This window comes from Ailuropoda melanoleuca, chromosome 14 (assembly GCF_002007445.2).
Source record: "Ailuropoda melanoleuca isolate Jingjing chromosome 14, ASM200744v2, whole genome shotgun sequence".
Classification (NCBI taxonomy): Eukaryota; Metazoa; Chordata; class Mammalia; order Carnivora; family Ursidae; genus Ailuropoda; species Ailuropoda melanoleuca.
Genome location: NC_048231.1, coordinates 41,645,193 through 41,658,773, shown reverse-complemented (window position 1 = coordinate 41,658,773; position 13,581 = coordinate 41,645,193). Strand labels below are relative to the sequence as shown.

Here is a 13,581-nt window from a genome sequence, read left to right as displayed (position 1 = left end):
CCCCCCCCAACCCGCCCCCCCCCCCAGGTGTCATCTGCCCGGCCCCACCGGCCACCCGGCCCAGCTCTCAGGCCAGGACTGGTCTCCTGAACTTCCTGCTGACCACACGATGGACTCTGGGTTTCCGGGCACACCCTCAGGTCCTCAGCTAACCCCGGGCTCTGGCTTTATTCCTGCCAACAGCTCCAGTCCTCTCTCACACCCTGGACCTGCTGCCCCGCAGTGTCCCAGGCCCCTTTCTCAGCGGCACCAGCGCTCTGGCTGGCCCTTTGTTTCTCCTGCAGCCAGTTCCACCAGGTCCTTCTCTCCATGAGTGTGGACACGGCTTCCCACGCTCAAGGCCTTCCCTGAACACCTGGCACGTCTGGGCCGTTTCTGCTGTGCCTGAGGGCCCTGTGGTCCTGTGGGCAGGGTGGCCCCACCAGGAGGGCCTGCAAACTGATCTCCTAGAAGCCCCTGCTGGAACTGCACCTGCCAGGTGGACCTGGAGTCCACTTCTCCAGCCAGGACTGAGCCCCATGCCCCATGGGACAGCAGGGGAGGCCGGTGGGACCCGGGAGCCGAGCACATGCCCAACCTACGCCTGCAGGCCAGCACTGGCCCTCCTGCCTGGCTCGGCTGGCTCTCACTCTCTTCACCCTCTCTGGTGCAGGGAGGGTCCCAAGCCAACAGGACAGGTGTTCAATGGACCTCCTGCCTGGAACTCCCATTGCTGGTGGCATCTCACACCCTGTCGGGGCCCCCCAGCCACGGACACAAGTGTCGGCTGTGGCCTCTGCTGGGCTAGGCCCCTGCTTTGTCTGTGCCTCACTGTTGCCCACTGGTTGCCACGGGCAGTGCGGCCTGCCCTCTCGGTGTCACAGCCAGAGTGAAGGGCAAGGGCTGTGCTGGCCTGGTCAATGAGGCCACCTCCAGCCACCTGCCCGGGTCCTGAGACCCACCATCCGCGGCAACTCCAGGGGTGGCCCCCGGCTGCCACGCCACCCTCCCCACAGCCATGGAAGGAGTCCCTGAGTCAGCACGTGCCAGCAGGTGGATGGGTGACCACGGGCTTCTGTCCAGCTGCGAATGCTGCCCACCCCTTCTCCTGCTGGCCCCAGCAGGCAGTCAGCGCAAGCTCAGCAGGGGCCCTACGACGTCCTGGCCACTTCCCCTTGGCCCTGCCACCTCCAGACCTGGCACCAGGCCTTCCAGGGGCGGCCGCTGCTCCAACCAGCCCAACACACCGCACCTGGGGCTGAGGCCTCACGGGCACAGGCTCCCCACCCCCACGTGGCACGTGCGGAGGCGGCTCTCGCTGAGCAGGGACAGCGGGTCAGGGCTCGGCTGCAACCGAGTCTGACCTTTGGGAGACCAGCACCCTGGCCTTCCTGCCCCATCCTGCCCAATCCCAAGAATCCCCAGCCACACTGCCACACAGCCTGAGGCCCAGGACAGCAGGTCCTCGAGGGCTGGCCTCACCGAGCACTGAGGTCCTCCCCCGCCAGTTAGGGACAACAGCTGCTTTCCCCAGGGAGGGGCCACAGCAGCCCCAGGAACTCTGTGGACGCAGGGCCTCGGTGGCCGTGCAGGACACGCCTGCCTCTCCCCCAGCACTGCCCAGAAGGCCTCCGATCAGGAGACCAGCAGGAGAGGTGGGGAGGGTGGCCAGCAGCTCACACCTCTGGGTGGGAGAGGCTCTGCAGGCCTGCAGCAAGGGGGAGGAGGGCGCCTCAGTGAGCGGGAAAGAGGCAGCAGGTGGGCAGGGAACCCCCACCAGGAGGACCCCACAGGGCATCCAACCCAGACACTTTCTGTACGCTCGTGTCCAGCTGAGGGCCCTGCAGAGCACATCCGTTTACAAGGCCACAGGGACCCCAATGACCAGTTCTCCAAAGAGGGCACGCGTGCACACCCTACCTTGTTGAGCTCCTCGATTCTGCGTATCAGGTACGGGTTGCTGGAGGAGTTCTCGAAATAGACGTAGTCTGCAAACAGAGTAGAGAGTGTCAGCCCACAGCACTGAGCCCTGGGGACCGCGGAGCCCCGACCCCCCGCATGCCCCTGCCCTCAGTTCTAGGGGCCGGGAAACGGGGGAATGAAGGAGACGGTGCCCCCCCCCCATCCCGCTGGGGAGACGAGGTAACCGGGACGTGCTGGCGGGTGCTGGGCATGGGGCCAAAATGCAGAAACCTGTAGCAACCCCCCATCCCAGGTGCCACGCCAGCTGCCCCCAGGAGCTCTGTCCCTCCTGGGAGACGCTGTGGGAGCCAGACTGCAGCTTCCCCCGGGGGACAGCTTCCTAGGGGCTGCTGCTGGCCGGAAAGGCAGGCCCCCAGTCATGCAGGCTGGTGGGCAGACAACCGAGCACAGCCACCAGCAGTCCCAGAGACCACGTCAGCGTCTGGACCCCTGCACCTCCTTGCCCTAGCCCCAGGAAGCCCTGGCAGCGGCAGAGCCCACTGGGATGGGGACGGCATCACGTGCCAGAGGGACAAGGTCCAGAGGTCCTGCCGCCACCCGCCAGGTCCCCCGGACGCCTTGTCAGCACGAACGTCCCTCTGGCTCCGCAGCAGGCAGCCTGGGCTCTATCTCAGGGAGGCTGGCAGTCACCCGCGATTTCCCAAGAGGCCCACGGTGGGAGGCTGGCAGGCTCCCACGGTAAGCTCAGGCCAGCCATGAGGCCACCCAGTCGCCAGCCTTCATGTCGCAGGTCCTTCTGGGCAGCTGGGGAGATTCAGCGCCAGGAAAGGCCATACTGCAGCCCCCACCAGCCTGTCCCAGGAACGCCTTCCCCCGGTGCCCACACGGAAGGCCTGCGTCCCTCCCCAGGGCAGCTCTGCAGGAGATGGCCAGCAGGAGGCTTGTCTTAGCTGGAACCCGGTTAGGGACTGCAGGCAGCCAAATGCCCACACTGAGCACAGTTTCTGCCGAAGGACCTCGCCCAGCTCCATCCCCACAGTTCTTCCGGGTGCTTGAGAAGCCTAAACAAGCACCTGCCTCCTGCCGGGGTCTCCCCTGCCCTGCACCCGAGGGGGTCTCCCGGCCCTGCGCCCGAGGGGGTCTCCCCTGCCCTGCACCCGAGGGGGTCTCCCGGCCCTGCACCTGAGGGGGTTACCCGGCCCTGCACCCGAGGAGGTCTCCCCGGTCCTGCACCCGAGGGGGTCTCCCCTGCCCTGCACCCGAGGGGGTCTCCCGGCCCTGCACCCGAGGGGGTCTCCCCGGCCCTGCACCCGAGGGGGTCTCCCGGCCCTGCACCCGAGGGGGTCTCCCCGGCCCTGCACCCTAGGGGGCTCCCCGGCCCTGCACCCGAGGGGGCTCCCCTGTCTTGCACCTTAGGGCACAGCTGGGTCAGACGTGGCCGCGTCCTCACAAAGACCAACAACCCAGAGGGACCGTGGCTACGGTGCTCAAAGGGACGTGCTCACGGGTTAGCTGAAGAAAGAGAGGTCTACCGAAGGGCACCCACGACAGGCACGAGGTCGGCCTGAGGGCAGTGGGAATGCTCTGAACACACACCGTGGTGATCCCACGCAGCCCGCGAAATACGAAAATTCAGCGAACACTACACTCAGAAACCGTGAATTTTATCTCACAAATTGTTGCTCAAAAAGCCATTTTTATGCACTTATATCACTTCAAAACTCTCATCGTAAGGAACCAGTTAAACCAAAGCTGTTACTCACGTCTAAACCAGTCACGGCCCAGGAGAAGCCCCGCCGCCCCCACCGCCCGCCCCGGCCGGCAGTCGCAACCCTGCGTGCAAACATGCGAACACACGCTCAAGCAAGCTGCTCGTGAAAACGACCGGTGAGTCGATGAACTCAGGTCGGGCTGACACAGGAAAGAGCGAGAAGCTACGACTGGCGTGGGGAACGCAGGCGAGCGGGAGCTGGCAGGAAGGGACCGCGGCGCGGCACGGCTCTGTGCCAGCAAGTGTGATGAAATGGGGCACACGCTGGACAAACGCAGCCCCTCAAACTCGCTCTGGAGAAACAGGTAACCCTGCGCCTGTTAAAGAAATCGGGCTGGGGCACCTGGGTGGCGCAGTCCGTTAAGCGTCTGCCTTCGGCTCAGGGCGTGATCCCAGCGTTCTGGGATCGAGCCCCACATCAGGCTCCTCCGCTAGGAGCCTGCTTCTTCCTCTCCCGCTCCCCCTGCTCGTGTTCCCTCTCTCGCTGGCTGTCTCTCTGTCAAATAAATAAATAAAATCTTTAAAAAAAAAAAAAAAGAAAAGAAATCGGGCTGACGGCGCCTGGGGGCTCAGGCGGCTGAGCGTCTGCCTCGGACTCAGGTCACGATGCCAGGGTTTGCTCAGCCGGGAGTCGGCGTCTCCCTCTGCCTCTGCCTCTGCCCCTCCCCCGGCTGTGTGCTCTCCCTAAAATAAGTAAATAAATATGAAGAAAAAAAATATTGACTCATAGATTAAAAAACCTTCCACTTGCAACCAAGAAAATAAAATTAAAGGAAAAAAAAAAGGAAAAAAAGGCGGTCCTCCAGGCCCGGTGGCGTCACTGGTGAACCCAGCCACCACCGAAGGGGGACGGACGCCAGGCCCACAGACACAAGGGGATGGACGAGAAGCCGCAGCCACAGGGATCCATCTGCAGACACAAGGTTGGTTCAACACTGGAAATCGCAGCGGCAGAACCAGGAGGGCAGCCGCGTGGCGGTCTTAGCAGGTGCGGGGGAAACTCTCCAGCAAACGGGAAGGTAAAGGGAGCTCCGTGACAGACGCACGGGGAACCTACGGCTAACGTCACACTGGAAGCTTCCTCCCCACCAGGACACGCCAAGTCCTAGGGCGAAGGAAAATAACACCCAGGCACAGCCCTGTGCGCACAGAAACCCCGAGTCCGCACGGACACTCACGAGGGTCTGGGAGCTCAGGGGACACGTGCAGCACCACGTACAGCAGCAGAGGAACGTCCCTTTAACCGAAGACCCACGGTGCTGCGCGGAGACGCGGGAAGGGCAGGAAGAGCTGCACACACAGGACCGCCACGGGGTCGCAGGCGGGGGTCGCGGGGGGCTCGCTCCAGGGCAGGAGGCTCCGCCCAGGACACCCTGTAGGCACTCACCCAACATTGCCACTCACTTTCCATCAATGACGTTAAAGACGAGAGTAAGTGGATACAGAGCTTTAGACCAACATCCGTCTGCGCAGAAGCACTGAGAGGTTTTGGGGGGAGGACCTTTTGCATCTCTGGGGTCCAAGGTCAGTGCTGTGCGCCGTCCAGACCGACCATGACGCCCATTAGTGCAGACGTGTGCTGTAGCCGACGTGCGTCCGAGGAGAAATCCACACAGAGTGTGTGAACAACGTCATGACTGTGGCTGGCGGCCTCGGGCAAGCGCACAGGCGTCTGGTCATGCGAGGCTGCCTGAGAATCACGCGCTGTCGGTGGGTCCCTGGGACAGGCCGGCCAGAAGCCTGGGCCCTGACTGTGGCCCGGACACGGCGGGAAACAACCGTGTGGTGGAGGCAGCACCAGACGGTCACATGCGTCCAGAAGCGCAGAGCCCCCTGCGTGCACGGGGTCCGCAGTGAGGCCTACGTCCCTGCCCGCAGGGCTCGGGCCCAGCTCTGCCTCCCGCTGTAACCTGGACTGCACAGACACCGCACGGCAGTGACGGTCTGAGCTTTGTGCCATGTCAGCTGGGGCCACGACGGCCTCACCAGGTGTGAGTGTCGCTTGAGGGCAAGTTCACACGGCTCGCAGAGGACCGGTACCAAGCACACGGCAAGAACCAGCTTCCACAGCCACACAGTGACAGCGCTGGGCTCCCCAGAATGTCAACTTCTGAGCCACTGGGCTGCAGTGGGAGTCGGGTGAAAACACTCAGCCTCGACCTGGGGTCGGAACCCACAGGCTGAGGCCAGTGAAGTCCACGGGGTCGGAGGGAGGTCGCGCTGACCCAGGGGTTTGGCGGCAGGAGAGATTCAAACGTTCCCCCAGAAGCCACCGGCCTGCAGCGCAAGGGCTCTGAGCGCTCGCCTCATGCGTTTTCCGTCCCTGTCACACGTGCCACTCCCGTGCCGGCCGGGGGCCCCCAGAGAAACGCCCGGGCAGGACGGTCTCTGGTGGCGGCCCACGGCAGCTCCCCACTTCAGTCTGTGCGGAGCGGCCTCCCCCCCAACCCGCCCAGAAACACGCTCGGCTGCAGCTAGCCCACGCACGCCCCTCGGAGCCTGCTCCCACATGACTTCGCGCCACCCCACACGCCGCGTGGTCTCGGGCCACCAGCTGTCCCACGCCCGCCATGGACATGCCGCTCTGGTGGCTGCACGCAAACAAACACCATGTGGTCACGTCAGTGCCGTACGCGGCCTCCCTGCCGGCTGATGAATGAGGGGTCAGGAGCGTGGACAGCAGCACGTCTCAGTCACCATCGTGGAGAAGCTCAGCAGCGATGAGACGCTCCGTCAGATCTTCCATGTTTCCAACCGTCACCTGCTTGCGAGCTACACACACACTGCTGTTTTAATGCGGCGGCCGTGCCCCCGTGACACGCAGTGCTTTACCAGCAGAGCCACCGACACGGTGATGCCCACACCGCTAGGGTCAAAGTGCACACACCCCTCCCCGTGTCTTCCCGCGATGGGATGTCACAGCACGGAGACCTGCGTGGCACTCCGAGCGCGGCTCAGGGGCAGCATGGTGACTTAAGTGGCTCGTGAATGTACCAGTCAGACTGCGTCCAGAGAGAATTTACCAAGGGCACCGAGACGGGGGCCTCATGGAATCTTCATGTGCAGGACACGCCGCCATGCGGCAGGTGTCCGCTCTCCCCACACTGACCTACACGACACCTCGCACCGTCCCGGTCAAACCCCATACTGCTTCCTGGGCCTCCAACGAGCCAACGCTAAACCTCACATGGGAGATCCGAGACCTCACGGCGGGCTAGACAAGTGGGGCAAAAGCCAGAGAACCTGCGGACCCGACTCGAGGCTTCCCGGGAGGGCCAGCGGCAGGAACCGCAGACACCGTGGGAAACCCGTATGACAAAGGGCTAGCACGCCCGGCGGAGAGGACAGCCAAAGTTCCAACAAATGATAACGGACCACAGGACACTCGTGGACGCGCAGACCAAAAAGTGAGAGCCTCCAACTTCACCTCGCACAAAATCTAACCCAACACGGATCACAAACTTAACAGTAAAACCCAGAGAGGGGCTCCGGGGGGCTCAGTCGGGGAAGCGTCTGCCTTCGGCTCAGGTCATGATCATAGGGTCCTGGAATCGAGTCCCACATCGGGCTCCCTGCTCAGCAGAGCCTGCCTGTCCGCCTCCCTCTGCTCCTCCCCCTGCTCACGTGCACACTCGTTCTCGTGCTGTAATAAATAAAACCTTAAAAAAAAAAACCCAAACAAACAGTAAAACACAAAACTACAAAAATTCTATGAGAAAACAGGATAAAAATTATTGTGAGCTTGGATCAGGCAAACTTCTTAAATACACAAGATGCACAAATTGTAAAAGAGGAAAATCTGCACAGCACACACGAGAGACCCAGAACCACGGACGGGCACTCATGACTCAACACTAAGAAAAGCAAATAACCTGATTCTTAACACAGGGCAAAGGCCTGCGCACACACGTGAGAAGAGGCTCAGGGCTCGTCACCAGGAAGGGCCAGCAAGGGCCCGAGGCGCCGCACGCCCCGCAGCCACCAGTTGGCGCCCAGAGCAGCCCACGCTCCGCTCCTGGCCGAGTGAGACACACACTCGCAGGCCTCCGGAGCAACCCCAGTCCTGGGTATTTTCATCCTCGAGAAACAAGAACCGGCCCACAGCACTCGGCACAGGGGTCCACACTGGCTTTACTCTCGCTGGCCCTCCAGGATCTGCCTGTCTTTGTGCCTCCAAAATTCCTGCTGAAACCCGACCCCCAGCCCCTGTGCCGGCCTCTGGAAGGGGCCCAGGTCATAGGCGGAGCCCCCACGCCTGCGATTCAGGCCCTTATGAGAGGCCCCAGGATCGGCTCACCCAGGATGGCGGCCTCAGCAGACAGCCAATCTGTTGGAGCCTTGGCCTCCCAGCCTCCGGGGCTGAGAAAGTCCATGTGTTCTCTCCAAACCAGCCGGCCTGAGCCCAGCCCACACATCCACCACCGCCGCCACGTGCGAGCGCGTCGGACACTCACGCTCAGCGAGTGGAGCCTGACTCGGAAGGCTGCGTCCAGGGGACTCCATTTCCAGGACATTCTGCACGGCGGAGGCTGGCGGGGCCCGGGGAGACGAGGAAGCCCGTGGGGCTGTGGAGACGTTCTCCAGCGCTGTGCCATCTCCGTCAGAATCGGGCTGCAGCCACGAGGCGTGTGCGGCGCAAACCTGACCGTACGCAAGATCCCACACACGGCGCGCTCACCGCTACCACCACCTGCGACCCTGGGGGCCGCAGGGTCTGGCTCGGCCAGGCTGGTCAACACATGACCTGGTTCCTTCCATGCGGGTTTCTGGTTAGAGACGCCTTAGCGTCTGCGGTGGGCTCGCTCGCTCGTTCCGAGCTCTGGGCCAGAAGCCAAGTGTCCCGACCCAGGTGTGTTCCCGGGAGGCGCGTCCCAGCCTCCCAGCACGGACATGCCAGACCGGATAGCACTTTAAACAAGTTTAAAAGAAAGGACAAAAATGTAGAAAGCGCATGAGGCCGAGAAGGACCCTTGCTCACGGTGTGGAATGAAACCAGGAGGCAGGCGTGGCTGCCTTCGGCCTCAGCTGGGGACCTGCCGGTCGGGGACGTGGGTCTCAGAGCCTGGCACAGGTGCCCCGAGTCCTGACTTGGGTCACAGATCGAGGTGGGGAGTAGGCGGGGGCAGTGGTATGGGGTCCGCAGGAGTCACGGTGACAGCGCCCCTGCGAGAACAGAGCCAGTGCAGCCGAGAGCAGCCACAGCAATGAGATTGGCCTACAGGGTCGGGGGTCACAGGCAGCCAGGCGGGGACAACAGGAGGTCCCACAAGAACACGGATAGCTCAGCTGTGCCCAGCACACCACGGGAGGGCCACCTCCATTTGTCCCCTTAAATCCGCTAGAAGTTCCACTAAATCCATTTGTCCGAATCCCTCCAGGAGCCACTCCCAGCAGCTCTGCTGGGGACCAGAACCCCTCAGCCCCAGACTCCCCCTTTGCTCCTCCACAGTGGGGACACCTGCAAGTCTAGCATTTTTTTCTTCTTTCAAATTTGGGGATGGAATCAAGAGAAACACACTCAGTGGCTAGTATCCCCAGCCTGGCACGGGCAGAGCTGGGGACACAGCCCTGGACCACAGGACACCAAGTGAAACCTGACTCATGTCTCCGCAGGGCTGTCTCCCAGACAGTGCACAGGGGTCCCAACACCTCTGCCATCTAGGCCTGGACGTCCCTGCAAGCCAAGGGCCTGGCCACCCTCCTGCAGGGACCCTCCCCCGTCCTTGCCGCTGGGCCTCCCACCCACACACCCTACTGGGCTGGGGCAAAAGGGGACCCCAGAGGACCCCCCCCCAGAATACAGTGACAGCCCCGCAAGGACAGCCAGCAGCGTGGAGCCACGTCACTGTCCCCACAGAAGTCTGGGGACCAGAGCCTGCCTGGAGGGGGAGAGCTGCAGGACAGAAGGACAGAGGCCGAGGTCAACTTCAGGCAGGTGGTCGGACGGTGGAGGGCTCACAGACACCGGGCCTGAGTGGGGAAGGGGCCCCATGTCCCTGAAGACACGCGTGCTGGGGGAAGGGACGCCACTGCCCCCATCCAGACCTCCTCTGCCACTGCCTCCCTCTTCTCTGAAGACGCTGCTGGTTCTGCTGCCTCTAGTGAAGGGTCAGCGGGAGCCGCGCACACGGCGGCCGACGGCGGGCTCCGAGGCTTCTCCTGCCCACATCACAGGCGCCCCCTGGGAAGCCCTGCCCTGCAGAGGGTGGGGGGTCCAGCAGGGCTGGCCCTGTGCTGGGGGGCCTGCAAAGGGTTGCTGCGCAGGGGCGGGGTGGGTTATGAGCTCTCTGAGCCTTCTGACTGGACCTCCGCTCCGTGGAAGCCGTTGAGCAGTTTTAAGCAGTGAGACAGAGCTTAGAAGGATCATCTCCTAAGGCAGGTCACAGACCACAGAGCCGGGGCTCAGCCTGGGGGCCGCCAGGCAACTGAGGGTCAGGGAGGGACCGCAAAGGCCCAGCTCCCACCCCCATCCCACTGATGAGGAGGAAGGAGGCCTGCTGGCCCCGAGAACCTGGACCCTGCGCATGGGGAGAGCGGGCAGCATCCACGGTGCCTGGATCAGCAGTGGGGACTTGAGCACCTGGGAGCAGCCTCTGAGCCCAGACCCCCTCCACCCCGGCCCCCGTGAAGACGGCATCCTGGCTCCATCCGTGCACACAGCCCTGGGGAGCCTTGGGAAAGCTGCACCCCAAGCTTGTTGCCAGATGGGCAGGGGGACAGGGAGGGACATGAGGGCCCCGGGGAAGCCGGCGCCTGGCAGAAGACAGCCTTCAGAACATGAGGTTCTGGAGAGCCGGCAGGCTGGGGCATGAAGGGCGCTCCTCCCCAGCAGCAGACCGGCAGACACTCGAGGCCGCCCCTCCCTCCAGGCCTCAGGGCACCCACCCGGCCCTGGGCGGCCAGCCCCACATCCACACCCCCAGACACCCGGGGCCCCGCTCTGAGCTGGCGCCCCGTCCCGTAGGCTCCAGGCGTGAGGGATTCGCTTCTCTGGACCATTTACTCCAACATCCTTCATCAACAGCTGCTGCTTTATTAGTCCAAGACTTTAACAGCCAAATTCTTCTCTCCAAAGAGACACACGGGAGGCCAAGGCAGGGCAGGCTGGCCGCGGAGGGCCCACCCGAGGGACAAGACAAAGGGCTGCAGAAGCAGCAGGGGCTCCTGAGTGCACCCCCAACAAGTTTGGGATTTTCCATGGGTGGACTTCTCACCTGGTCAAAGTTTAAATTACACGAAAAGCGACGGAGGAGTGTCTGACAAGAGGCCAGGGCCGTGAGAGGCACAGAGCCCGAGCACGGCCGGAGCGAAAACTGCCCAGCGGCTGGGAGCCTTGGGGTGCTCCTGTCACCTTTTTTAGGTATGTTTTTAAAAAGCAAATTACTGTCCAAAAGGATGGGTGTTAACTTGTAGCAATGAAAGAAAAAAGGGGAACCCCAAAGGAAATGTTACAGTCTGTCCAACAGTGACCATGCTGGCAGGTGGCTCGCGGGTGCCGAAGCCTTCCTCAGCACCTCTGCGTGAAACATGCACCGGGGAGAGTCACCCCAGGGCGTCCGCGGCACACCTCTGGTCCCAGAGGCCTGCCGAGGCCTCGGGAAGACAGACCCCAGAGGAGCAGAGGTCACGGACCCTGACCCTGCCACCCACAGCCGGGCGCTGCCTTTCCACACTCGGCGCCGCCAACAGAAGGCCTCTGTCGGCAGCCAGGTCACTTCCCTGGGAAGGAGCAGGCCCTGTCCCCTCCCAGGCTGACCCGCTCCACCCAGCTGGTCAGCTGGCACAAGGCCGCCACCCGGCCTCCGCCCCGCCCAGACATCCTGGCAGGGCCTCGGAGCAGCCTGCCAGGTAAAATGCAGGACACCCAGATGACTGGATTTCTGGTACAGATTTTCTAGCCTAAGTACGTCCTCTGCGATATTTGGGACATACTTAGACCCAAAAATCGCTTATGTGACCGACAGTCACACCTAGCTGGCGTTCTTACTTTCCTCACCAAATCCGGCACCTTTGGAAAAGGCTCTGCTCTTAGGGTCTTAAGTGGAGATAAGAAGGTGGGGCGGGGGGCGAACCCTGGGCAGCAGTCAGCTCCAGGAGAGAGGGGCACGTGTTCTAGATGCCCCCTCCCTGAGCAAGCAGCACCGAGGGGCAAGGATGCCAAGCAGCCCACACCTCAGCCACCATGACCACCAGCCCCACCAGGCCCCAGGGGTGGCGCCCCAGACACCAACCACGAGTCAATGCAGCTTTCGCGAAGGGACCCATAGGGGGTTCTGAGTGGGAGCCTGTGGTCACACCTGGAGCTCAGAGGGGGGACCAACAGACATGGGGCAGGCCAGGCCTCTCCTGGAGGACATGCTGTACAACAGAGATCCTTGTCCAGTGTGGGAAACTGAGGCAAGTAAGGTCTGGGGAGTGGTCAGGCCCCTGCCAAGTTCTCAGCCAGACAGGCCTAAAAGCCACGCACCACAGCCCACACAGCAAGGGGGCCTACGGCCTGGGCGGGGGCTCTGCTCAAGCCCACTACCCCAGAAGGCGTGAGCCAGTGGAGGGTCGCCAGCCCCGCGCAGGGAAGGCGATGCCCCGGGGTCCACAGCCCGCCACCCTGCCTGGCCCCTCTCGCGTCTCCCTCCAGGGTGGGTGCCTCTGTTCTGGTGATGACGCCTTCACTTAGTCAATGAACCTCGTGGCCCAGACAGCATGTGGGGACCAGGTGTGGGTTGGGGGCCTGCAGGGCCTTGTCACCAGTCAGTGGGAGCCGTGGGGGCCTCCCGCCAGGAGAGAGGGGTTCTGCACTGCAGAAAGGTGGATCCAAGAGGGCACGTAGAGGGGAAAAAGAACGGAAGGCCTGCCTACGAGACAGGGAGGAGCCCGGAGCCACAGCAGTGGGGGGGGGGGCTGCTGAGGAAGGGACTGGGGGCCACTGTGATGGAGGCACGTGAGTCGCCCCTGGGGTCCAAGCATCTGTCAAGGTGCCTCCCTGGCAGTGTGTTGGGGAAGGGACCTCTGGGGTGACACTCCCACCTCGCCCCCAAGGTGGGAGATGAACAGCCCCTCCCTTGCAGGGCCCCTGCACCCCTTCCTGCTGCCCACATCTGTCCACCAGGGGCCTGGTGCTAAATGGGGTGGAGGCCCCCATTTCCATGACTGCCCCTAAGACAGAGAGGGTCGGGGAGGGCCTGATGGCCAGGCAGGTGCCGTGCTGACCCACTGCACAGAGGAGGGCAAGCCCAAGGTCACAAGGCTGGCCTGGCTGGATGGAGATATGAGTCCCAGGATCTCGGGGGGCCAGCCAGCCAGTGAGGAGGGTAGACTGGGACAGAGACGACTTAGAGAGTTCTCACCCCTGACACATTCCGCCAGAGGGGGGCCAGTGAGTGTCTGAAGTCTCAGAGGCAGCATACACCAATGGAGAGCGGACAGTAAGGGTACCCCATCGTCCTGTGGGGATGCCAAGTGAGGACTGGCCCAGGACCCCATGGAACAAAGTGCAGCAAGGCCCAGAGCTGGGGGCTTCCTAGGACCCAAACCAAAGGAGGAAGTGGGGAAAGCCCCCCAAGGCTCCAGCCAACTCACTACCACCCCTTCTCCGCCCAGGGCTCCTTACCTCTCCCCAACCCTTGCAAAGCACCTCCTTGCTGGACTGGGGCAACAGGAGGTCGTGAAAAGTTTGGGGGTGCAGGAGAAGTGTGGTCAGGGCAGCCGGCGGCTGCTGAGCGCTCCCTGTGGGAAGCCTGCCGGGGAAGCCCCCACGAAACGCCAGGGGCTCCCGGGCTCCCAGAGAGGAACGCGGCCCCCAGCGTGGGGCTCGCCAGCCCCGCAAACCCCCGCCGCCGGGAAACGTGGTCCCAGGAGGGCAGCCAGCACGTCCCCAGGCCGTGTGCTTCAGCTCGGGGGCGGGGGGGGGG

General features: G+C 63.2%; 1 protein-coding gene across 1 annotated transcript in view; it reads right to left on the bottom strand.

Annotated features, from left to right (window-relative positions):
- The window catches only part of LOC100464283 (metastasis-associated protein MTA1), an 18,410-nt gene extending 13,311 nt beyond the window's left edge, over positions 1–5,099 (bottom strand). The window contains exons 1-2 of the mRNA XM_034643029.1: positions 5,078–5,099; positions 1,900–1,967 (exon numbers count right to left, since the gene is read on the bottom strand). Of these exons, the coding sequence (XP_034498920.1) occupies positions 1,900–1,967; positions 5,078–5,084 (75 nt within the window). The 5' untranslated portion in view covers positions 5,085–5,099. The remainder of the gene's footprint in view (positions 1–1,899; positions 1,968–5,077) is intronic.
- Positions 5,100–13,581: the final 8,482 nt, after the last annotated feature.